Below are 27,865 nucleotides of genomic sequence, written 5' to 3'. Positions count from 1 at the left end.
TTTAAGTAGTGAAATTACTGGTGTGGTTCAGTGATCAGCCCTTTGGAGTATTTCATGATGAACTTGCTCCGTTGCAATCCATCAACTTGGAGATCAAAGCCCAGGCTAATTACCCCAACTGACATCAATTGGTTTTGAGGATTTCAGTATAAAACCAGCTCTTTCTTGAAGACTCAGTTGCTTCTAATGTATGGTCCTGCAAAGAATTCACTATGGTTCAGGGGCGCAGATAGGATTTTTGAACTGGGGGGGACTGAGCTGTCAGCAAATGATTCCATGTATGTATGTACTGAAGCTTCAATATACATTAGACTTGTGAGTTTTCTAACTGAATGAACATTGGTAGACAAAGGCCTACCTGGTCAACACTAGCCATACATGATCAAATTGTTATTTGTCTGGTATGTTAATCATGCTCCAAAACTTCATGTCTTCTGCATGTTTTATTTAAACATTTGCTGATCTCAGCAGGATGAAGAATCTCATCACAGAAACTTTAACTGTAACTTCTAACAAAAAGGGAATGTCCAAATATTAATAACAAAATAAAATTGAAATGATTCACACTCTTGCCTTCATGTAAATGATTAGAAACATAAAATGTGTATGAAAACAGAAGTATAAACACTTGAACAACAGATTCACACAAATAAAAATAAAAAGTCTTTTTTTTCCAATAAACAAAATGGATAGAAAAAAAATTTCCCTCTGCAGCCAAACAAATTTACTGTCTAGAAGCAGACTCAATCAGACCCTCCAGGATTTCGCGATGTTGCGATTTGCAACTTCAACGCAAATTCAACCAATCCCTGCGAAATGCGAATTCAGGGCGGTGTTGCAATTATATCCAATCACCACAACTTTCCCGCAAATTTGACCAATCGTTGGCGTCGTCTTGAGGTGACGTCGACAAACTAGCGAGCAGTGTTGCCAGATTGGGTGGTTTACCTCCCAAATGGGCGGTTTTGAGTGCATTTTGGCGGGTTTTGAACATATTTTGGGCTGGAAAACGTCAGCAGTATCTGGCAACATTGTGTGCGCTTTACATTATTTTTTTACTTAATACAAGAAATTAATGGATGCCAACATTTTTGCCAAAGTGGTATTTTATTTTCCATTGTTTAGGCAGCTTCAGCATCATACTGTGAGATTCTGTTCAAATTGTTTTTTTTTTCTTCTATGAAGCCTGAGCCATTTATTTTATTAGTTTATAATTATTGTTTAATTTAGTCTTCAGGAGAGACTGCCTGCACACAGTACTAGTATTAATAGGTTTTTTTTCTTACATGAAAGCTGAGGCATTTATATTATATTTTAAGGTAACTTCATGTTGTGCTGTGAGGTTCTACTTTAACTTTTGAACCAACAGGTGCATTTGGATCAGTAAAGCCTATTTTTCTGCATTTTTGTAGTCCTGGTAATCTTTTATATTGGTAAAGTTGTTTATAGGACCATTTCTCAGTGTCTTTGTTTTTTAATCAATAGTTTTTCGGTAATAACTTGGTATTTAACATATCACTCAATTTTAGTCACAAAAAGAGAAAATCGCAGCAATTTCTCGCAACTTTCACTTCCTCCCGCAATGTAATCACAACAAAAACCTAAAAAACACCGCAACTTTCATCGCAATTTTTTGGAAACCCCCCGCAACATCAGACATTTTAGCCCACAACAATCACAAAAAAGGCCTGTGAAATCCTGGGGGGACTGTCAATAGGTCCTAAAAACATCTCTCTGCCGCTTCCCAGTTTAAAAACTGGGACATCATGGAACATGGAATTCGAAAAAAAATGGACAGTTAATGAAATTAAATGAAAACCCCAACGTTTATGCTGGTAGATGCTAGATTTCAATGCTTTTCCGACTTCAAACTTCCAACTTACGAGTACAACTGAATGCACCATTAGTCGTAGCAGAAACACCGTTGCTATCAAATGGATGAGCTGTGCAGTGTTATTAACCGAGAATTACGTGGAAAATTGAACACCTTGCTTTCCCAACTCTGCAAGGACCTGCTCCAGCCTTTTCCCTTCTTGAATCGGTGTAATGTGGATTGATCACTGACAAGGCTACTGCTGCTGCCATTTCAACTTTGTGCTGCAATGTAAGTTAGTCTAACTAACGGAACATTAATCCTCACTTTTTCTACCTATGTTTGGCACCTTACGTAGGGACGGTGGGTGGGGGGGACAGATAGGGGTCACTATAAATCTGGGGGGGACATGTCCCCCCCCCATCCCCAGTGCCATCTGCGCCCTTGCTATGGTTGGGAAAGTACTTTCTAAAGGCCTCTGGGATAAAGTTGTAGGAAGGCACAAGATAAGAGAATGTGAAGAAAAGGTACTGAAGGCTTTAGCTATCCCTCTGAGTCAGGTTCAGAGCATTATTAAGAAGTAGAAAGTGTAGGACACCACCAACACCTTGTCTAGATCAGGCTGTCAATCGAAACTGGATTACTGATTCAGGAGGCTATTGATCAAAGAAGCTACCAAGAGGCCAACTGCAACTTTGAAAGAGTAACAAGACTTTATGGCTGGGACTGTTCAGACTGTATGTGTTCAACAATCTCACAAGCTTGACAAAAAGCTGGCCTGTTTGGCAGGGTGTCAAGAAAGAAGCTTTTTTTCTGAAAAAGTGCCACACTTTTGTTTGCATGACAGAGATATGCACCTGAAAGATTTTGATGCAATGGAGCAAAAGGTGCGATGGATAGATGAGACCAAAATTGGCCTTTTTGGATGAAAATCCAAGTGCTATATTTGGCAAAAAAACAAAAAAGCCCACCATGGGGGAAAAAAAAAAAAAAAAACTTCTGTGAAGCATGGTGGGGGCCAAGTTATGTTGTGAGGGTGTTTTCTATTTAGTGGGGATGGATTAATCAGTGAGGATTGAAGAGAAAATGGATGCTGTCAAGTACAAGCAACTTCTTGAGGAAAAGCTGTGCCCCTCTGCAAGACAGTTGGTGGGCAGGTTGTTCATCATCGAACAAGACAACGATCCAAACTATTAACAGATGATTCCTTCCTTTATCCAAACACAAGACTGAAAATATATTCAGATCAAATCTGTTTATTCATTTTTGTTCATTTGTTCCTTTTCAGAAGCTAGGATCTTCTGAACCTACTGTGAAGCATGGTGGGGGCCACAGTTTTATGAATGAAAATGTTTGAAGAAAAGCTGTTCTGTCAAAAGCCTGCTGTAATTTCCATGAAATACCGAACACACACTGCATGCAACCCCCCCCCCATTTCAGAGAGATATAAATCCACTGCAAGTCCACAGCAGCCTTTCTGTGAGTAAAGACCTCTCTCCACAACTCACTCACCATTTTTATGCTCCATATTTCAGTCTGAGTTGAAGAAGTGAAGTGAATTTAATTGTTTCTGTATGTGTTACTGTTCTCCCTTTTCTCAGTTGTGCATGGCATCAGTCTGACCTCATCTCCTGCTGAGGTTAAAGGAACAGTCCACCGTATTTCCATAATGAAATATGCTCTTATCTGAATTGAGACGAGCTGCTCCATACCTATCCGAGCTTTGCGTGACCTCCCAGTCAGTCAGATGCAGTCAGACGCGCTGTCACTCCTGTTAGCAATGTAGCTAGGCTCAGTATGGCCAACGGTATTTTTTGGGGCTGTAGTTAGATGCGACCAAACTCTTCCGCGTTTTTCCTGTTTACATAGGTTTATATGACCAGTGATATGAAAAAAGTTCAGTTACACAAATTGAAACGTAGCGATTTTCTATGCTATGGAAAGTCCGCACTATAATGACAGACGTACTAACACCTTCTGCGCGCTTCGGCAGCGCATTGATATGGAGCTCAGATATCAATGCGCTGCTGAAGCGCGCAGAAGGTGTTAGTACGCCTGTCATTATAGTGCGGACTTTCCATAGCATAGAAAATCGCTACGTTTCAATTTGTGTAACTGAACTTGTTTCATATCACTGGTCATATAAACCTATGTAAACAGGAAAAACGCGGAAGAGTTTGGTCACATCTAACTACAGCCCCAAAAAATACTGTTGGCCATGCTGAGCCTAGCTACATTGCTAACAGGAGTAACAGCGCGTCTGACTGCGTCTGACAGACTGGGAGGTCGCGCAAAGCTCGGATAGGTACGGAGCAGCTCGTCTCAATTCAGATAAGAGCATATTTCATTATGGAAATACGGTGGATTGTTCCTTTAAACCTCCTGAAGCCTCAGTGAAATTGTCCTGTCAGGTTTCTGGCTATGCCCTCACTAGCTACGGCACAGGCTGGATCAGACAGCCTCCAGGACAAGGCTTGGAGTGGACTGAGATCATGTGGGGTGGTGGAAGCAGAGACTCTGGAGCTTCCGTTAAAACTCGCTTCAACATCTCCAGAGACACAAGCAACATTGTGCTTTACTTGGATATCAGGAGCCTGGTGCCAGAAGACACGGCTGTTTATAACTGTGCACGAGACTCACACTGACACAACAGACTCAAGAGCTGTACAAAAACTGACACAAGGACATCCTCATGAGCTGTAAATATTCCCTCAGCAGAAAACTGAACCCCAGAGATATTTATAATAAACATCATCATGAACATTCTGCTTTTCCTTTTGCTTCAAGTCCTCTGAGAGATGCTCTTTCTCTACTTCGACAACATCTGCCCAACATATTGAGGTTAAAATGACTGAGAGAGGACTGATGTCTAACAATGTGGCTGGAATTATGTTACATTTAAAAAAAAAAGAAATAGTTGTCAGAAAAGGACAAACTTGCGGTGTGCATCAGGACGGGAATCAGCTCTAATAAAGTCATAGGAGCATGTGGTCAGATATGAAGCTTGTGGGAGCCACAAAAGACCAGAAACATGAGCATGGCAGTGTACTGGGAGCTCATGTGATGATGCGTGCCACGTTTTCTGCTTCATCCTTGTTCACGTCACTGTGGTTTAAAGAACTAATGTGTTTATATTGTGGGGAATAGAACCAACAGAGTTTGTGAGAAAATATTATAAAACAAAAATAAATGCAGAAGTTGGCAGGTGGGGAATTTATGTCCTCAAGCACAGATAATAATTATCGCCCTAAATTTAGTACCCAATCCTTGTTGTGAGTTTCTCTATATGTATAATTCCCTCTATTATTGATTTATAAATAATGGAAGTTGGTAAAGAGCTTTCTGTCATGGCAAAGATTTGTTCCATTAAAAAGCCCCACATTCTCCATTAGATGAATCTCCTCCTCATGATTTAAATAAATTTGAAATCCGTTCTCCTCCCATCATCAGCAGATAATCAAATACAAGCGTCAGGGCTGGATATCACTCTATTTATGTGGTGTGATAGTCTCTGTTAAACTTTGGAGAACAGAGAAGACCCCCAGTACAAACAACAAACACCATGTTCTCTCCATCTCTACACTGTAAAACCCGATAAGGTCACTGAGCTCAAAAATTTTATTGAAACTGATTACGTAAAAATTTTTGAGGTAAGTAACTAAATTTTTTAAGGCTGCTGGGCCATAGAAGGTTCACGCTGCACGCTGCATGTTGCACGCTGCACGCTACACGTTCACGTGAATAACCGGACACTGGGCCATTAAACTTCATGCTTGGATGTTCACGTGTTGCGTCTGTTCTACTTTGACCGAGTAACCAACAATATGGACTCTTCGGATGATGACGATTGCCTCATTCTGCTTTTACTGAGACAGAGGAAGAGAAAAAGGAACAGAATTTGGAGCCTAGAACACTTCCTTCTGAGAGAAACCCGTGGTGAATTTCACCGAACATTCTATAATCTGCTTGACAATCCCGATGAAGAAGTATTTTTCAATTATACCATTCAATTATATTTTTTCTGAAGTTTTCCCCTGAAAGCATAGAGTTATCTCCCTAGACCCGTTCTGATTGGCTGGCGCGGCGGTGACCGCATGCATTGACTGGAATTTCCGTCTTCACGCCTAGAAAAAAGTGTGCATGTTCATTTCATGCTTCACGCGTGAAGTGTGCAGCGTGCAGCGTGCAACGTGAACGCCGTTCTATGGCCCAGAGCAAGTCATGCTACGTTTGTCCACTTTTCTTTACACGCGTGTAGCGTGTAGTGTGCAGCATGCAGCGTGCAGCGTGAACCTTCTATGGCCCAGCAGCCTAAGGTAAGATTTCTTAAAAATTACACTATAGTTATACTTAATTGTAATTTTTAAGAAATCTTACCTTAAAAAATTTAGTTACTTACCTCAAAAATTTTTACGTAATCAGTTTCAATAAAATTTTTGAGCTCAGTGACCTTATCGGGTTTTATAGTGCACACTTTTACTTTCTTCCACTAGAATGGAGTTTTAATAGTTTGTGGCATTTTTAATCACACAAACAGTTGATTAAAAGTCAACAGGCTCAAATCTAATATCTATCATATGTTTCTAAGTTAAACTGTTAATGTTGAGTAACGCAGTGTATCATGAGGTCTCATGGCATCATCAGAATAACGTAGAGTAAATTATTACAACAAAACACTAAAAGTGCAGTTCTGTTGTCTGTCCTTTTGCGTAATTTGTATTTGATCAGAAAATGTGTCATTTGTCCACCAACTTTTAGTTTCTCCTCCAAAGGCATTCTGGGGAAAAAGGAAGGTTGAGTAAACCATCCATAAATCTATTCTCTGACATCAGTAAGTTATTGAACAGCCAGAGAAAAATAATGCAGCCGTTTCTAACCAGTAGAAGTGCAAATTATTTTCTTTTTTTGACAAACAGTCAAATTTAGAAAGTTTCCTCTACCTTTGGTCTTGTAGTGTCTCCTGTATATTTATCCTGCAGCCACATTCAAAATGTCTGAACATGATGTTTTTCTTTCAGCTTTAAGGCCTGTGAGGGGCGCTCTTTCTCTATTCACACAACATCTACCCAACATGCTGAGCTTCAAAGAACTGAGAGAGTGGAATAAATATGAGAACATGTTCTCCTGGGATTTACAATAAAGTCATAAACTCAAACTACAACATTGTTATGAAGCTAAGACCTTACAGATCGATTAAATCAGTGTCTCATGAAACCAGGCTGCAGAATCCACACTGTTTGGTGAATTTGTCAGTAAATAGTCAGTAACTCTTATATTTTGTGAATGTGCACATATTTTTATATTTGCCGGAAATGCCTCATGTCTTTAATCCTGTTGTGTCTTTATGAAAGCATTTATTTATTTGGTTTCTTGTTTTGTGGCAAAATTGAAAGTCATGAAATTTCAGGACCGAGAAATACCATTATACTGGAGATTTATCAAATAAAATCGATAGGCAATGGGCATGGAGGAGGACGAGAAGAATTTTGACCACGGTCATATTCAGCTGTGTTTTTTCCTTCCAAAAACTTAATTTCCAAAACCATTATTAATCCCTTCATTTTACAGTTGGAATAAATGTTTAATGAGTGGGATTAATGAAAACTACAGTGTGTCTCTCTTCTGTTACATCATCAGGACTCACACATTTATTCCATCATGACATTGGAGACTAAAACTCTCTTCCATTTTTATGAGAGATTTCTGAGCAGTAGGGTGTGGCTGATCCCCCAACTTTCTGATTTTTAAATTCATGAAAAATAAAATTGCAATCAGCCACCCCTAAAACTTCTTCAAAATTGATGAAATTTCACAATTATACTCTACATGTGTCTACATGTCATTACCAAAAAAAAAGTCAGGTAAGATATAATAAAATTTTAGATTTTGGTGGGGACCAGCCACACCCTGCTGAGCAGTGTTGTTTCATCAAGGTTTAAATTTGATTGTGCAATTGCAAACGTTTTATTATTTGATGCAAAACTATTGTTTTTCATCAGACGCTGAATTCTTCCAGCTCCATGTTTGTCTTTTAATCTGAGGAGTGTTTGTTCTTCTGGAAGTTTCTCTATAATCTTGATGAGGGCATGAGACTGATAATATTGCGAGAACACATTCTGGTGTCCACTTTGGATAAAAGCTGACTAACAAGTAAGACGTGTGTGTGTGTGAACTGGTTCCATTTCAGCTTCTCAGTAGAAACAGGATAAAGAGCTGTGAGACAAAGACTATTCTGAAGACGCTGTGTAAGAGTCTGTTCTTCACTTGAGAGATTGATAATAAAGTGAGGTTGCTCGTATGGTCTCATCATTTCATCTGATCTCAGTATGGAGGAAAATGGAAAATCCACAGCACAGGTTGAGCAAATTAAAACTCGATAAGGATAGAAAGTGAAGAGACAGCTGTGTATTATGGAACGACATCCTTCTGTGGTGTGTGAAGTTTCTCAGGAACATGATAAGATGCATTTTATACTGCTGTTATAATGTAAGGGTCCAAATTAAACAGAACTACATATGAATAACTGTAGAATTTCATCTTCTTTGAATAAATTCACCTGAAACACCTGAGAAACTCACTCATGAACAACTGCCTTCAGTTCCTTATTTATTAAAACACAAACAGGACTGATAGATCAATCTACAACCAGACATGACACAATGTTTTCAATTATTATACTGTACATTTAAACTGACAGGTTGGAGATGTTTGAGAGATGAGAGGTTTTCTCATGGAGAAGAATCCATCAAATTTCCCATTCGATAAGGAGTGTCTCCATGCAAATGTCCTTCCCTGTTATATATTTAAGCAGTGAAGACCAAGAGCTTTTACTTCTTCTGCTTCAGCACACGCCATGATCTCTACATCCCTCCTGCTGCTGCTGCTGGCAGCCGTACACTGTAAGTGTTTTTACATTTGACATTTAATACAGTTTTTCTTCCTTAGAGCTTTTTGTTTTTCCAACATTAAAATAACTTTTCTTTCCCAGGTGTTCACTGTGTTGAGCTGATCCAGACCGGATCCACAGTATGAACCCCTGGTCAGTCACTGGCTCTGACCTGTAAAGTGTCTGGATATTCATTAACTGATAGCAGCTACTGTACAGGCTGGATCTGACAACCTGCAGGAAAAACTCTGGAGTGGATTGGACAGATATGTAGTAACGGGAACACTTACTACAGTGAGATACTGAAAAGCAGGTTTCAGGTTTCCAGAGACACATCCAGCAGCACAGTAACATTAATAGGACAGAATCTGCAGACTGAAGACACAGCTGTGTATTACTGTGCTTGTGAACCACACTGAGACAAATCAACAACATCTCTGTACAAGAAAACCTCAGACAGTGGACAGTATAATAGAATGTCCACAAGATACAAAACTTATCCATCCTATTTCACTGATCCTTTAATATTTGATTGAAAATTATAGCATTTGATAAAGAGGCTTCTGTTCCATTAAAAGCCACACATTCTCCATCAGATGAATCTCCCTTTACCAAAAACCATTCCCAGGGTTGTGCTGTGTTGAGTTGACTGGAGTGTGCGTTTTGTCATTTCGCATTTGCCAAAGACCTGTTTGAATATTTGGAATCATCTTTGAACCCTTTGTGTGGTTGCTTTATTTAACAGAAAAAGAAATCAAGGCATAAAATCTCTGAAATACTGTATATTCAAGCACATACAGTCCCAGGCCTGCACAGGTGATCGCTACATAACATGCGACTGAACTCAGACATTCAAACAAATTTAAGTTCAAGCAGTTTATTTGCTCTCTTTGAATAAATGTGTGTTGGACTGGGAAAACACTTCACGTGGTCAGATTTCAACATTGTCTCATGAACAAACTTCTCTCCAGGCGGGGCAGCAAACTTTTCATTTTGATAGTGCAAAAGCAAACCTTTTATTCTTTCATATGAAATGACTGTTTTCCATCATCAGACACTAAATCATACATTGAGCTCCATGTTTGTCTTTTGTCTGAGGAGTGTCTGTTCTTCGAGAAATTTCTCTATAATCTTGAGATGAGGACATGAGACTGGTAATATTGCAGATTCTGGGATCGACTATTTCAGCTCTCTGTCTAAGATAAGGAGTGTCTTGATGCAAATGTCCTTCCCTGTTATATATTTAAGCAGTGAAGACCAAGAGCTTTTACTTCTTCTGCTTCAACACACACAATGATCTATACATCCCTCCTGCTGCTGCTGGCAGCCGTACACTGTAAGTGTTTTTACATTTGACATTTAATACATTTTTATTTTTACTGACAGATTTTTGCTTTTCCAACATTAAAATAATGTTTCGTTCCCAGGTGTTCACTGTGTTGAGCTGATCCAGACCGGATCCGCAGTATTAACCCCTGGTCAGTCACTGACTCTGACCTGTAAAGTGTCTGGATATTCATTAACTGATAGCAGCTACTGTACACACTGGATCCGACAACCTGCAGGAAAAACTCTGGAGTGGATCGGAGTGATTTGTTCTGATGGGAGCACTGCCTACAGTGAGAAACTGAAAAGCAGGTTTCAGGTTTCCAGAGACACGTCCAGCAGCACAGTAACATTAACAGGGCAGAACATGCAGACTGAAGACACAGCTGTGTATTACTGCGCTCGTCAACCACAGCGAGACAAATCAACAACATCCCTGTACAAAAACACCTCATACAGTGTACAGTATAGCAGAATGTCCACAAGATACAAAACCTATCAGTCCTATTTCACTGATCCTTTAAAATTTGATTGAAAATTATCATATTTGATAAAGAGGCTTCTGATCCATGAAAAGCCACATATTCTCCATCAGGTGAATCTCTTCCCAATGTTTTAAATCAATTTCACTGGGATAAAGGTTTACTATTTTGTGTCATATCAAACACACAAACAGTAATTTTGATCAACGAATTGCAGGACAATTATATTTTTTCAAGATTAGTCATTTTTGAAAAAAAATTCACTTCTTCATTTTACAGAATTTTTAATGAACAGTTTTTTGTGTTTGCTTTTTTCTCAAGTCATTATTAAGATTTCCCATTTGTTTTCTATGACAATAAGGGAATAGAAGAAAGTGTAAGAAGGGTGACATGTCCCACTCTAACCAATGCAGTTACAATATGTTGATATTATTGAGCAAATTAATGATGAGATAAATCAAAAATTCAGAAGGTGAACAATGGGATGTCTTTACAATACAAATATGACGATAAAAGGCATGAGGCTGATCCATGAGGTTTTTGTCCAGGCACTCCAGTCATACATATCACTGTGTTATCGCACACAATAATACACAGCTGTGTCTTCCATCTGCACGTTCTGACCCTGGAGAGTGACTGTGTTACTGGTTGTGTCCTGAGTGATGCTGAGCCTGTTTTTCAGTGAATCTGTGCACCCTGTGCTTCCACTGCTACAAAGGTATCCAATCCACTGCATCTTTTTCCCTGGAGCATGTTGGATCCAGTTTGTACAATCGCTGCAATCAGTTAAGCTATATCCGGACACTTTACATCCAATGGTCAAAGCCTGTCCATGCTGGACAATCACATGACCTGGCTGAGCAAAATCAATTGCACCAAATGCAACTGTAATGAAAAAATAATAAATAGTCATTTAATTTCTCGAAAATATCTCAACAACAGATCCACAAATTACAACAATGTATACGACAACAGCAGTGGCGGCTGGTAGTCTTTCAAACAGGGGAGGCTGGTCGGTTACGATATTTCCAGATTTTAAAAGAAAAAACACATCAATTTTGCCCATACTCTTGCCTCTGATCTGGCTGATTGTTGGCAGGGTCACAAACTGTGAAATAACAGGTTCTTTTGGCCCATTAGCCTACTGTCCAATATACATGATGGTGGTGTTGGGGGGGTATATTTTAACATTTTATATTTTAAAATTGTGGCATGTTGTTTAAAAATTGACCTCGGCTGTGTTTTTGTTTAAAAATGTTTTCCAAAAATTGTAGCGGTGTTTAATTCATATCCAGAAAAACATATATTCCAATATAATATACTCAGCATAAACATTTTAAATAGATTCTATATTTTTGGTCCATCCATGACATATTACTAAAGTAGCCTATTTACTGTTGTTGATGTGGGTCACTTGCTGTTAGCCAATTCACTTTCTCGTACCAGGAGAGCTGAAAGGAATGAGTATTATTCCCTACCTTTTTCACCAAGTCAATTTGAGCCGTTGGTCTACCGTGCTCTTTAATTTTAATTTTTTTCCTCGAAAGGAAGACTGGCAAATGGCTTCGCCAAAATTAAATCAGCAATGCTTGGCATCCGTGCGCAGCTTTCTTGCTAGCTGACTAGCCCCCTCAAGTTCAAGTTCAGTCACTCAAACGAAATTTCTGGAACTAAGATAGCATACTTGACAACACTATATTTACACTTTATTTACAATGAAAATATATACAAACTAAAAAAGCTGGTAGAAACCGTATGTAATGAATGAAATCGAAATGTAAGCTGATCTCTTACAATACACCACAGCACTTGCGAATCTGCATGGGACTGAACTGATGTTGCCAGACACTGCTGACGTTATCCAGCCCAAAATATGTTCAAACCCGCCAAAATGCACTTCAAACCGTCCAATTGGCCGGGAAACCCCCCAATCTGGCAACACTGTACCGCTGCTTGTCTATAGTTCAAACAAGCTGTCAATCAAAGAAAATATCCAGCCGCTTTCACCAATCACCAGTCTCCTCGCGGAAACTGCCATGTCCCTCCCATGTGAGGCTCGGAGTCCGTGGGAGGGCATTTTCACAGTACTTGTCCAATAATCGTCTTGCATTTTGAGATTGAAAAGCGCATAGCTCCCAAATGCCGTTGAAGTCCACTGAGGCTGGGAGTCCGTGAGACTCCATGGGCGGGCATTTTCGCAGTATTTGTCCAATAATCGTCTTGCATTTTGAGATTGACAAGCACATAGCTCCCAATCCACTGAGGCTGGGCTGCATCACGCTGTCACGAGGGGGAAAAACTCATGCACACATTAGGCAAACTGGGGAAAGTTATAACGGAATGATTTCGCACTGTAGTGGGTTGAGCACATATATTTCTATGATTCTGGATCTGAAATAGCAATGTTATAAGGTCGGCTATAACATAAGCCTAGCGCAATTCATCCTACACGATGTTCGTCATTTTTAGAGGAGGCTGAGCCTCCCTCGTTGTCTTAGAGCAATCGCCCATGGACAACAGATGTATGAACTTCCAGGACGCAGTGATGAGCAGCACCAGGGAATAAAGTAGCCACATTGTTGCAGATGAGGCTGTACTGGTAGGATCTGCTCTTTGACGGTCCAGCTTTATTGAAGGAAAGGTGGGGACTGAGTTTGCAGAATGTAAGTAAGTGTAAAATGGCAGTTTTTCTGTGTCGGTCGACAGGATGAAGGGGCTATAGGATATCGTAACATTTACTGTCATGGTTAATGTAACAGGAAGACTACTGCTGAGGATCATGAGTATTAATAACCTTTTTTTTTTTTACCTTCAACACTCCAGTGTACATCATGTTGCAATTACAAGTCTTAGAATCAGAAATCTATGGTCACTGGGAGTCAGTATATCTAATACATAACACAAAGAATACACAGTACTGTACATACAAGATACATTACAATTAAATGTCACTGAACTTGAGTTGGTTTTTCAGACACCAGTCAACTCTGATTCAGTGATCATCAAATCTGATCAGTCTCAGAAACTGACTTTCGGAGCGATTACATGGCTTGGATCAGACAGGCACCTGGAAATGGAATCGGGCTGGAATGGGCTGCAACTATCTCACAAGGTAGAAGTAACAAATATTACTCCAGCCCAGTTAATGGCCACTTCATCATCTCCAGAGACAACAGTAAGATGCAGGTGTATCTGCACACGAACAGCGTAAGGACAGAAGACACTGCAATATATTACGGCGCTAGAGAAGCACAGAGACACATGAGGTTTGAGAGCTGGACATCAACCTCTTCATTTTTTGGAAGTTGGTCTTTTTCTGTCCTGGTCACTTCAGAACATATAAGGAAAATGATTTTCCCCCAAATATTAAATATTCTGTCTGAGGAAAGAATGAAACACTTGTAAACATGCTGAAAATAATCATCAACAGGGTAGAGTTATGAAGTGTTGCTGAGTTACTCTTCCCTCTCTGAAGTTGATGATGTTCCTGTAACTGGAAGAGGTCGCGCTACACTGCCAGCAGCCAGCAGAGGGGACAGCGGTGCACAGTGAGAGCAGCCAAGCAGGAGAACTCTCTAACCCAGAATTCTCCAGGCTGATTAACCTGCCTGCACCTGCCAGGAAGGTTACTTCAGGCCAACACTGGAGGCGCTGCTTCATCACCTCTTTGTGGAGGGGAGACTGGTATGGTATGTCAGGGCTTTGCCATGAGCTAAGAGCAAACTGGAAATCAAAATGAGATGAGGAGTAAAGAAATGGAAAAGAAACACAAGAAAACAGATAGAAAGTTGTAGATAGAAGGTACTAGATTGCAACTGAAACATTTTCCAAAGTGCACAAAATACACTTAAGCTCTTTCTCAGACCTTCATCCTACTATATCTAGTGCCTATAAAAAGTCATTATTCGCTGGAGAAATCTTTACTTTTTGTCACCTTACAGCCTGAAAATGAACCTAAATTCAGTTTAAATTTTTTGAGTTGTATGTACACATAACCCTCATCATCAAAGTTAAAATAGAGTTTTAAAATATTCTGGACATGTATTCAAAATTAAGTAGTGAAATTCTTGGTGTAGTCCAGTGATCAGCCCTTTGGAGTGTTTCATGATGAACTTGCTCCAGTGCAACCCATCAACTTGGAGATCAAAGCCCAGGCTAATTACCCCAAATGACATCAATTGGTTTTGAGGATTTCAGTCTAAAACCAGCTCTTTCTTGAAGACTCAACTGCAAGTAGTGTATGGTCCTGCAAATAATTCACCTGTGAGGTGCAATTTAGACGCACAACATTTGCCCAAAACGTGTTATCAGTTCAGGGATGTTTGGAATGGAATAAGCTACCCATCAATATCAGAGAGTGTCCATCTTTTGGGACTTTTAAAGTACAACTTACAGATTGGCTCTTAGACAAACAAACCTGTGAACATCTGGAATCATGTTCAGTCTGGGATCTTCCTTGTGCGTGTACAGTAACTGTATGTTGCATGCACAGGGGAGTTTGTTCATATGTTTATATAACCGATATACAGTGGTGCTTGAAAGTTTGTGAACCCTTTAGAATTTTCTATATTTCTGCATAAATATTACCTAAAACATCATCAGATTTTCACACAAGTCCTAAAAGTAGATAAAGAGAACCCAGTTAAACAAATGAGACAAAAATATTATACTTGGTCATTTATTTATTGAGGAAAATGATCTAATATTTCATATCTGTGAGTGGCAAAAGTATGTGAACCTCTCGGATTAGCAGTTAATTTGAAGGTGAAATTAGAGTCAGGTGTTTTCAATCAATGGGATGACAATCAGGTGTGAGTGGGTGCCCTGTTTTATTTAAAGAACAGGGATCTATCAAAGTCTGATCTTCACAACACATGTTTGTGGAAGTGTATCATGGCACGAACAAAGGAGATTTCTGAGGACCTCAGAAAAAGCATTGTTGATGCTCATCAGGCTGGAAAAGGTTACAAAACCATCTCTAAAGAGTTTGGACTCCACCAATCCACAGTCAGACAGATTGTGTACAAATGGAGGAAATTCAAGTCCATTGTTACCCTCCCCATGAGTGGTCGACCAACAAAGATCACCCCAAGAGTAAGGCGTGTAATAGTCGGCAAAGTCACAAAGGACCCCGGGGTAACTTCTAAGCAACTGAAGGCCTCTCTCACATTGACTAATGTTCATGTTCATGAGTCCACCACCAGGAGAACACTGAACAACAATGGTGTGCATGACAGAGTTGCAAGGAGAAAGCCACTGCTCTCCAAAAAGAACATTGCTGCTCATCTGCAGTTTGCTAAAGAGCACGTGGACAAGCCAGAAGGCTATTGGAAAAATGTTTTGTGGACGGAGGAGACCAAAATAGAACTTTTGGTTTAAATGAGAAGCGTTATGTTTGGAGAAAGGAAAACACTGCATTCCAGCATAAGAACCTAATCCCTTCTGTGAAACATGGTGGTGGTAGTATCATGGTTTGGGCCTGTTTTGCTGCATCTGGGCCAGGATGGCTTGCCATCATTGATGGAACAATGAATTCTGAATTATACCAGCGAATTCTAAAGGAAAATGTCAGGACATCTGTCCATGAACTGAATCTCAAGAGAAGGTGGGTCATGCAGCAAGACAACGACCCTAAGCACACAAGTTGTTCTACCAAAGAATGGTTAAAGAAGAATAAAGTTAATGTTTTGGAATGGCCAAGTCAAAGTCCTGACCTTAATCCAATGGAAATGTTGTGGAAGGACCTGAAGTGATCAGTTCATATGAAGAAACCCACCAACATACCAGAGTTGAAGCTGTTCTGTACGGAGGAACGGGCTAAAATTCCTCCAAGCCGGTGTGCAGGACTGATCAACAGTTACCGCAAACATTTAGTTGCAGTTATTGCTGCACAAGGGGGTCACACCAGATACTGAAAGCAAAGGTTCACATACTTTTGCCACTCACAGATATGTAATATTGGATCATTTTCCTCAATAAATAAATGACCAAGTATAATATTTTTGTCTCATTTGTTTAACTGGGTTCTCTTTATCTACTTTTAGGACTTGTGTGAAAATCTGATGATGTTTTAGGTCACATTTATGCAGAAATATAGAAAATTCTAAAGGGTTCACAAACCTTCAAGCACCACTGTATGTGCAGTCATCTATACACGTGTGTGTACATGATTGTACATTGTACACATTTATATGGTTTTGGCTTTTTTATTTATTGGTCTCTTGTGATTTTGTGATTTTTTTAATGAACTTGTATTGTTAAGCATTTTATGTTTCTTTTTTGGGGACTACGGATGGAATTTAGCATTTTTGCTAATTCCGGTGTATTTACAGTGCATATCTCATGTATGCAGTTTTCATTTAATATGCATTTTCCTGTCTAAATAAACAAACTAATAAATAAAAAAAATAGTTGGGAAAGTACTTTCAAAAGACCTCTGGGATAAAGTTGTAAGAAGGTACAAGATAAGATAAAGCGAGGAAAACGTACTGAAGGCTTTAACTATCCCTCTGTGTAGGGTTCAGAGCATCATTAAGAAGTAGAAAGTGTGTGACACCACCAACACCTTGTCTAGATCAGGCTGTCTATTGAAACTGGATGACTGAGCCAGGAGGATATTGAGCTACCAAGAGGCCAACTGCAACTTTGAAAAAGTTACAAGACTTTATGGCTGGGACTGCTCAGACTGTACGTCTTCCAACAATCTCACAATGTTTGACAAAAAGCTGGCCTGTTTGGCAGGGTGTCAAGAAAGAAGCTTTTTTTCTGAAAAAGTGCCACTTTTGTTTGCGTGACGCAGAGACGCACCTCAAAGATTCTGATGCGATGTAGCAAAAGGTGCTATGGTTAGATGAGGACAAAATTGACTTTCTTGGATGAAAATCCAAGTGCTATATTTGGCAAAAAAAAAAGAAAAAACACAGCCCACCATGTGGGGGGGGGACTACTGTGAAGCATGGTGGGGGCAAAGTTATGTTGTAGGGGTGCTTTCTCTTTAGTGGGGACAGAGCAATTGATGAGGATTGAAGAGAAAATGGATGCTGTCAAGTACAAGCAACTTCTTGAGGAAAAGCTGTGCCCCTCTGCAAGACAGCGAGTGGGCAGGTCGTTCATTATCTCACAAGACAATGATCCAAACTATGAACAGTTGGTTCCTTCCTTTATCCAAACACAAGACTGAAAATACATTCAGATCAAATCTGTTTATTCATTTTTGTTCATTTGTTCCTTTTCAGAAGCTGGGATCTTTGGGTCGACACAGTTTTATGAATGAAAATGTTTGAAGAAAAGCTGTTCTGTCAAAAGCCTGCCATAATAAACATGAAATGCCGAACACAAACTGCATGCAAATCCACCCCCCCCCCCCCCCCCCCCCCCCCCGACAGATATAAATCCACTGCAAGTCCGCAGCAGCCTCTGTGTTTGTTCAAGTACAGCAGAGGAATCATGAGCTGGTCTCTTCTTCTTCTGATATCCTCTGTATCCTGTGAGTAAACGCATCTCTCCAGAACTTACTCACCTGTTTTATACACTCCATATTTCAGTCTAAGTTGAAGAAGTGAAGTGAATTTAATCGTTTCTGTATGTGTTACTGTTGTCCTCTTCTCAGATGTGCATGGCATCAGTCTGGGATTGACTTCTTCAGCTCTCTAAGATAACAAGTGTCTCGATGCAAATGTCCTTCCCTGTTATATATTTAAGCAGTGAAGACCAAGAGCTTTTACTTCTTCTGCTTCAACACACCATGATCTCTACATCCCTCCTGCTGCTGCTGGCAGCCGTACACTGTAAGTGTTTTTACATTTGACATTTCATACATTTTTTATTGCTTTTTCCACCATTAAAATAACTTTTCTTTCCCAGCTGTTCACTGTTGAGCTGATCCAGACTGGATCCACAGTATTAACCCCTGGTCAGTCACTGACTGACCTGTAAAGTGTCTGGATATTCAGTAACTGATAACAGCTATTGTACAAACTGCATCCGACAACCTACAGGAAAAACTCTGGACTGGATCGGAAAGATATGTGCTAGTGGTACCACTTACTACAGTGAGAAATTGAAAAGCTGGTTTCAGGCTTCCAGAGACACATCCAGCAGCACAGTAACATTAACACGGCAGAACATGCAGACTGAAGACACAGCTGTGTATTACTGCGCTCGTCAAACACAGTGAGACAAATCAACAACATCCCTGTACAAAAACACTCAGGACTTACAAAGAATGCATCAGCAAAAACAATACTCTCCCAGTACACTGTTTCACTCTGAAACCTTTCTGTTTCTCAGACGTGTTGGAGAACCCCGACTGGACTGAGTACGATTTCAGTTTTGCTCAAATAAAGCAACAGTGAATTGATGTGTTTGTGTCCTGCCACACATTAAGACACATTACAGTGGTGTGCTGTTTTCAGAAAATAATCTACATTGTTTTGATGTGATGTAAACTGACATGAAGAGGAGTTACTGTTCAAAGTTGACTTCCAGGTGCAGCACGTCCTCAAGTCTTTTATTCACCAATGCATTTTCAATATTATATGACAAGTTACTGTCAGTGAGGTTTATCAAGGAGGCTTTTTTTTTAAATTGCTTCAGACTCGCAGTGACACAGAACATTGGATTTCCCCTCCAAAAACGTTTGGATACAGATGTCCTTTCCTGAGTGAACATTTAGAAATCATCTTTTCGACCTTTATGTGGTCTCTTGATTGAACAGAAAAAATAAATAAATTTATAAAACCTCTGAAATATTGTATATTCGGGCACATACAGTCCCAGTCCTGCACAAGTGATAGCTAAATAACATGCAACTGAACTCAAAGACATTCAACTAAATTTAAGTTAAAGCAGTTTGTGATATTCGAATAAATGTTTGTTGGACTGGGAAAACACTTCCCGTGGTCAGATTAGGACATTGTCTCACATAGATATCTCTGATAACTGCAGACTTTCTTTTCCAGAACTGTTTCTCTTTTGCATGGACCTCAACTACAAGTGAAGTTCTCGCAGTTCAAGATTTCATTCTGACTGTGGTGTAGGAACATCGCAGACATTTTGATCTCCAGAATCTGATTAGAAACTGAATTGTTTTAACTCATGTCCATTTCACTGTGGCATGTAACGATCCAACAATGTGATAAATGTGTGTCATTCACTGTGTGAGGAAATTACACTCACTGACTGTTGTTCCCATCTCAAATCTTGGCCAGACCACTCCACATATTTGTGAGGTTCATTCTGATTTAAAACTTGCCATAAACCCTTTCTGGATATCCAGAATAGACAGTAATACATACAGTATATACTGAAATATCCAATGAATATAGACAAGTTGAAAGCATAAAAAATAGATGGATTAAAAAAAAGTCCATTTGGACCAACATTTGGCCAGAAGTGCAACTTATTTTTATATTTTCCATAATCAGTCAAATCTACTCAATCTTTCTCCTTGTCCTGGATTTATTTATCCTCAACAGAAATTAAAAATATTATTATTTCATGATGCTTTATGGCCTGTGAGGGGCACTCTGTCTCAATTTACACAACAACCACCCAACATGTTCAGGGTTCAACAGACTGAAACGGTGCAATAAATATCAGCACATGTCTTCCAAAGTCACCATATCGATCTGCAGCACTGATTTGAAGCGATGATATTAAACACTGACATGAGGCCTGTATAGAAATTGACCCTGTTCTGTGTAAACACAAGAGAACTCCACTGTATGTCATTAAAATCATATTTTACATTTTACAGATTGGAACAGTTGGGGCAGCAAACCTTTAACTCTGATAGTGTAAAAGCAAACATTTTCTTTTTTAACATGAAACTACTGTTTTTCATCATCAGACACTGAATCATACACATCGAGCTCCATGTGTCTCTTTTGTCTGAGGGGTGTATATTCTTCAAGAAATTCCTCTGTAACCATGAGACTGTGAATATTGTATGTACTGGTATCTCTTTATTCAGCTCTATGTCTAAGATAAGGAGTGTCTCAATGCAAATGTCCTTCCCTGTTATATATTTAAGCAGTGAAGACCAAGAGCTTTTACTTCTTCTGCTTCAACACACACCATGATCTCTACATCCCTCCTGCTGCTGCTGGCAGCTGTACACTGTAAGTGTTTTTACATCTGACATTTAAAACATTTTTTATTGCTTTTTCTTTTTCCAATATTAAAATAACTTTTCTTTCCCAGGTCTTCACTGTATTGAGCTGATCCAGACCGGATCCACAGTATTAACCCCTGGTCAGTCACTGACTCTGACCTGTAAAGTGTCTGGATATTCATTAACTGATAGCAGCTACTGTACAAACTGGATACGACAACCTGCAGGAAAAACTCTGGAGTGGATTGGACGTGTATGTGGCAGCGGTAGTACTTTATACAGTGAGAAATTGAAAAGCAGGTTTCAGGTTTCCAGAGACACGTCCAGCAGCACAGTAACATTAACAGGGCAGAAGATGCAGACTGAAGACACAGCTGTGTATTACTGCGCTCGTTATCCACAGTGAGACAAATCAACAACATCCCTGTACAAAAACACCTCATACAGTGTACAGTATAGCAGAATGTCCACAACCCTTACAGAAAAACCACATGAGCTTCACATGTGAAACATGTTATCTGCACATGGGAAACATGTGGTTTTGGCCCAATTTCATGTGAATCACATGTGGGAATGTTTTCCACATGTGCTCTACATGGTAACACATGTGGTAACGTGATCACATGTGAAATACATGTGTTTTTTCTGTAAGGGAAGATAGAAAACTTATCAATCCTATTTCACTGATCCTTTCATATTAGATTGAATATTATCGTATTTGATAAAGAGGCTTCTGTTCCATTAAAAGCCACACATTCTCCATCAGATGAAGCTCCTCCCCATGTTTTCAATAAATTTCACTGGAATGAAGTTTTAATCGCTTGTGCCATTTCAAACATGCAAAAAATAATTTTGATCAAAGAACTGCATTAAAATGATATTCTTTCAAGATTAGTCATATTGAACCTTTTTATTAATTTCTTCATTTTACAGAATATTTAATGAACAATGAAAATAAATGAGTCAATGTTTCTGCACCTACCTAGAGAGGGCAGTATCTCACTTCTCCTGAGATTAAACTCATGAAATTGCAGGGTTTTTTTTTTTTTTTAAATGAGAAAATACACAAGTATTATCTCTCAGAATTAGGAGCATAGACATCATCTCAATAACAACAATTACACCTTCAACATGTATATTATAAACACTGATATTGACAGTCACTAAAAATGGTGATTCATTCGATAAAATATGTTTGTTAATAATTAACAACCATCTCTAAAGTGGAGGAAATTACTAAATTTACAGAACTTTGAAGGTCACTTGCATGTTCACCAATTATTAAAAACAACCACTAAACTGAACTGACAAACTGTAAAATGTGTCATCGCTCTCATCCTTGACACATGCAAAATCAGCCCGTGGATCTTCATATTATAGACCTGATTCTAGTGGTTAAAAGGATGTTGATGCAAATCCATCCTGTTCTTATTTGCTCTGCATAAAAATCTGCTCGTTGCTCAGCTAAAGCTCATATCACCCAACTGAATTCCAGAACTTCCAGCCATCACGGAGTTTGATTATGGGGCAGAGCGTCATTCAGCAGTGCATTTTTATCCTCGTGTTAACACAAGGTCTCTGAGACTTCTTTCTATGTTTCCCACTGAGTGTATGATTGAATGCGTTCATGATTATTTCTGATTGTTTTATCTGGCAGGTTTTTGCAGTGCTGAGATCAGACAGGACCATTCTCCTGCTGTGGTAAAGAGACCTGGAGAAACTGTGAAGAACTCTTGTAAAATAAGTGGATATTTAATGACGAGCTACTACATACACTGGATATGACAGAAACCAGGGAGAGCTCTGGAATGGATTGAGGGGATGAATACAGGGAGAAATCAAGCAACATATGCAGAGTCTGTGAAGAACCAGTTCACCATGACAGAAGACGTCCCAGCAAGCACACAGTACTTAGAGGCCAAGAGTCTGAGGACAGAGGACACTGCGGTTTATTACTGTGCCCGACAAGCCACAGTGACTGGAGCTGAGGAAGCAGCTGTACAAAAACCAGACACAGATTTTTCACACAGATTTTTATTGGACAAGTCTTTTTGTCAATGATGAATATAATCTCCCCCTTACTGTGGTTATATAACTGCTCAACACGGGCGATTGCTCTAAGACAACGAGGGAGGCTCAGCCTCCTCTAAAAATGATGAACATCGTGTAGGATGAATTGTGCTAGGCTTATGTTATAGCCGACCTTATAACATTGCTATTTCAGATCCAGAATCATAGAAATATATGTGCTCAACCCAACGACAGTGCGAAATCATTCCGTTATAACTTTCCCCAGTTCGCCTAATGTGTGCGTGAGCTTTTCCCCCTCGTGACAGTGTGATGCAGCCCAGCCTCAGTGGATTGGGAGCTATGTGCTTGTCAATCTCAAAATGCAAGACAATTATTGGACAAATACTGTGAAAACGCCCGCCCACGGAGTCTCACGGACTCCCAGCCTCAGTGGACTTCAACGGCATTTGGGAGCTATGCGCTTTTCAATCTCAAAATGCAAGACGGTTATTGGACAAACACTGCGAAAATGCCCGCCCACGGACTCCCAGCTTCACATGGGAGGGACATGGCAGTTTCCGCGAGGAGACTGGTGATTGGTGAAAGTGGCCGGATATTTTCTTTGATTGACAGCTCGTTTCAACTATAGACAGGCAGTGGTACAGTGTTGCCAGATTGGGCGGTTTCCCGGCCAATTGGGCAGTTTTAAGTGCATTTTGGCGGGTTTTGAACATATTTTGGGCTGGATAACGTCAGCAGTATCTGGCAACATCAGTTCAGTCCCATGCAGATTCGCAAGTGCTGTGGTGTATTGTAAGAGATCGGCTTACATTTCAATTTCATTCATTACATACGGTTTCTACCAGCTTTTTTAGTTTGTATATATTTTCATTGTAAATAAAGTGTAAATATAGTGTTGTCAAGTTTGCTATCTTAGTTCCAGAAATTTCGTTTATTTGAGTGACTGAACTTGAGGGGGCTAGTCAGCTAGCAAGAAAGCTGCGCACGGATGCCACCATTGCTGATTTAATTTTGGCGAAGCCATTTGCCAGTCTTCCTTTCGAGGAAAAAATTAAAATTAAAGAGCAGGGTAGACCAATGCCTCAAATTGACTTGGTGAAAAAGGTAGGGAATAATACTCGTTCCTTTCAGCTCTCCTGGTACGAGAAAGTGAATTGGCTAACAGCAAGTGACCCACATCAACAACAGTAAATAGGCTACTTTAGTAATATGTCATGGATGGACCAAAAATATAGAATCTATTTAAAATGTTTATGCTGAGTATATTATATTGGAATATATGTTTTTCTGGATATGAATTAAACACCGCTACAATTTGGAAAACATTTTTAAACAAAAACACAGCCGAGGTCAATTTTTAAACAACATGCCACAATTTTAAAATATAAAATGTTAAAATATAACCCCCCCCCCCAAAAAAAAAAAAAACACCATCATGTATATTGGACAGTAGGCTAATGGGCCAAAAGAACCTGTTATTTCACAGTTTGTGACCCTGCCAACAATCAGCCAGATCAGAGGCAAGAGTATGGGCAAAATTGATGTGTTTTTTCTTTTAAAATCTGGAAATATCGTAACCGACCAGCCTCCCCTGTTTGAAAGACTATACCAGCCGCCACTGCTGCTCAATCACATCTGTTCACTTTACTCAATCCACAGAGCTACAATAATCTCACAAACCAAGCTGTTTCAGTCATGTTCCATGATGATTTGTGTTCAGGAGACCACAAAGACAACGTGACAGATGTCAAATGATGATAATTATTATTATTTTTTTAAAATTATTTTTCATCAATCGCCAACTGATAAGACAACCACAGAAGAAGATTTGGGTCAGAGGTGAACAGGAAGTAGAAAGAGAGAGAAGTGTGCGGGGAACGATGAGATGGATGTGCATTTTCTTCTGGATTCTGTAAAGAGTGAGGGAATTTAGATGGGTGAACAACGTTCATGCACCCTGCAGTGAAGTTTAAGTTCGTAACAAGAAGTGTTTCGTGTCTATCGACCCTTCTAATAGTGGCGTATAAAGATGCGCCGTTTTGTAGGTTACAGTGCCGAGTGAGGGAGAGCCTGACTAGCTTTTGCGAGTTGGCTAGTCGTTCCTGGATTCGTCCTGCCGTAAGTATCCTGACAGTTCCCTGCCAATAGAGACTGCTCCACGACTCCAGCGGCTGTTTAAAGCTATGTGAATGCCAGAGAGGAGTAGCCTAATTTGATTTTGTGTTGCTATTAGGGTTGCCAACTTTCAGATCTGACAATAAGGAACAGGGGGGCTTGGCGCAGACAGGCGGTGGGAGGTCATTGAGCGGGGTGGGGGGGCGTACATGAATAAAAGCAAATAGTAATAGCAAATGTGTTTTTTTTATTAACATTAAGGCTGAACACATTCCATTACATATCAGAGAATGAGGTACTTGCATCCATTCCATGTCCCCTGAGAACACTGAGCAGTATACTAAATTGTGAACTCAATTGCAGTATGCCAAATTTTGAAATTAAATTGCACAGTGTAGATTTGTCTTGGCCATATGAAATGAAATAAAATCAAAAAGTTTTGAGCTTATATTTTTTTTAACATAAAGGATGAACACATTCCATTACCTATCAGAGAATAAGGTACAATACTTGGACCCATTCCATGTCCCCTTAAACAGCAAACTGACAACACTTCATACTGAGCAGTATACTGCATTGTGAACTAAATGGCAGTATACCAAATTGTGGAATTAAATTGCAAAGTGTAGATCTGTGTTGGCCATATGAAATGAAATAAAATCAGAAAGTTGCTTTTGAGCTTATATATTTTTTAACATCAAGGCTGAACACATTGCATTACATATCAGAGAATTAGGTACAATACTAGCACCCATTCCATGTCCCCTTAAAGAGCAAACTGACAACACAACTGACAGATAATGCATTCTGCAAAGGTAAACTAAATGAACAGTGCAGTTTTGTGTTGGCCATATGACATGAAATAAAAGCAAAAAAATGCATTTGAGCTTGACTTTTTTAACATCAAGGTTGGACACATTCCATTGTTTTTTTGGACAATTAATTACTGCACAATTGGTAGGCTATTTGCCATTTGATTACCACTGCATACAGTGGGGCAAAAAAGTATTTAGTCAGCCACCAATTGTGCAAGTTCTCCCACTTAAAAAGATGAGAGAGGCCTGTAATTTTCATCATGGGTACACATAGGTACACACATAGGTATAGAGACAAAATAAGAAAAATAAATCCAGAAAATCACATTGTCTGATTTTTAAAGAATTTATTTGCAAATTATGGTGGAAAATAAGTATTTGGTCAATAACAAAAGTTCATCTCAATACTTTGTTATATACCCTTTGTTGGCAATGACAGAGGTCAAATGTTTTCTGTAAGTCTTCACAAAGTTTTCACACACTGTTGCTGGTATTTTGGCCCATTCCTCGATGCAGATCTCCTCTAGAGCAGTGATGTTTTGGGGCTGTCGCTGGGCAACACGGACTTTCAACTCCCTCCAAAGATTTTCTATGGGGTTGAGATCTGGAGACTGGCTAGGCCACTCCAGGACCTTGAAATGCTTCTTACGAAGACAATCCTTTGTTGCCCGGGCGGTGTGTTTGGGATCATTGGGTCTTTCAGCATGACAGCCACGTTTCATCTTCAATGCCCTTGCTGATGGAAGGAGGTTTTCACTCAAAATCTCACGATACATGGCCCCATTCATTCTTTCCCTTACACGGATCAGTCGTCCTGGTCCCTTTGCAGAAAAACATCCCCAAAGCATGATGTTTCCAGCCCCATGCTTCACAGTAGGTATGGTGTTCTTTGGATGCAACTCAGCATTCTTTCCCCTCCAAACATGACAAGTTCAGTTTTTTTACCAAAAAGTTCTATTTTGGTTTCATCTGACCATATGACATTCTCCCAGTCCTCTTCTGGATCATCCAAATGCTCTCTAGCAAACTTCAGACAGGCCTGGACATGTACTGGCTTAAGCAGGGGGACACGTCTGGCACTGCAGGATTTGAGTCCCTGGCGGTGTAGTGTGTTACTGATGGTAGCCTTTGTTACTTCGGTCCCAGCTCTCTGCAGGTCATTCACTAAGTCCCCCTGTGTGGTTCTGGGATTTTTGCTCACCGTTCTTGTGATCATTTTGACCCCACGGGGTGAGATCTTGCGTGGAGCCCCAGATCGAGGGAGATTATCAGTGGTCTTGTATGTCTTCCATTTTCTAATAATTGCTCCCACAGTTGATTTCTTCACACCAAGCTGCTTACCTATTGCAGATTCAGTCTTCCCAGCCTGGTGCAGGTCTACAATTTTGTTTCTGGTGTCCTTTGACAGCTCTTTGGTCTTGGCCATAGTGGAGTTTGGAGTGTGACTGTTTGAGGTTGTGGACAGTGTCTTTTATACTGATAACAAGTTCAAACAGGTGCCATTAATACAGGTAATGAGTGGAGGACAGAGGAGCCTCTTAAAGAAGAAGTTACAGGTCTGTGAGAGCCAGAAATCTTGCTTGTTTGTAGGTGACCAAATACTTATTTTACCGAGGAATTTACCAATTTACCAATTTAAAAATCCTACAATGTGATTTCCTGGATTCTTTCCCCCCATTCTGTCTCTCATAGTTGAAGTGTACCTATGATGAAAATTACAGGCCTCTCTCATCTTTTTTAGTGGGATAACTTGCACAATTGGTGGCTGACTAAATACTTTTTTGCCCCACTGTATGTACTTCCATAAAGCCTATTTTTTCCACTTGTACTTTTTTGATCTCTTGCTGTAGCAAGTAGTTGTTTATCCTTCACCACTGCAGTGTAAAAATCAGTGCAAGACAATTCATAATTCAGAGTGATCATCAGCTCACTCTTCATTAGTTCAACTGAACATCTGTTACGCACGTCTGACCATTTATTCTTCATTGAGGAGAAGACCCTCTCCACATAGCCAGTTGAAGATGGGATGCTTAGGACAAAGGACACAACTGCCAGAATGTTTGGAATTTCAGCATGCTGGAGAACTGCCATCCATCTCTCAGCTGTTCCCTTGGACACCCAGTCCTCATGCTTCGTGAGATGCTCAAGAACAGAGTTGGCATTAACACACTCATCATAGAGTGCATCCATGTTGAGCCTGCCAATCAGGTGAAGCCATTCAGAGACCTTAACCATGTCATCATAGGAGATCCTGCCAGATGACAGAGAGAGGGGTTGAATGTG

At 39.8% G+C, this 27,865-nt stretch overlaps 2 gene segments (V, D, J or C); both read left to right on the top strand.

The window, feature by feature from the left end:
- Positions 1-9,989: 9,989 nt before the first annotated feature.
- On the top strand, positions 9,990-10,560 carry LOC132869399 (Ig heavy chain V region PJ14-like). The segment is given in 2 exon segments: positions 9,990-10,035; positions 10,127-10,560. Coding segments are annotated over 2 exon segments (477 nt in total).
- Positions 10,561-20,585: 10,025 nt separating this feature from the next.
- On the top strand, positions 20,586-21,027 carry LOC132869147 (Ig heavy chain V region 914-like). The segment is given in 2 exon segments: positions 20,586-20,628; positions 20,711-21,027. Coding segments are annotated over 2 exon segments (360 nt in total).
- Positions 21,028-27,865: the final 6,838 nt, after the last annotated feature.

Source organism: Neoarius graeffei, chromosome 20 (assembly GCF_027579695.1).
Source record: "Neoarius graeffei isolate fNeoGra1 chromosome 20, fNeoGra1.pri, whole genome shotgun sequence".
Classification (NCBI taxonomy): domain Eukaryota; kingdom Metazoa; phylum Chordata; class Actinopteri; order Siluriformes; family Ariidae; genus Neoarius; species Neoarius graeffei.
The sequence above is the reverse complement of the archived record's forward strand: the minus strand, read 5'-3'. Positions and strand labels throughout refer to the sequence as shown.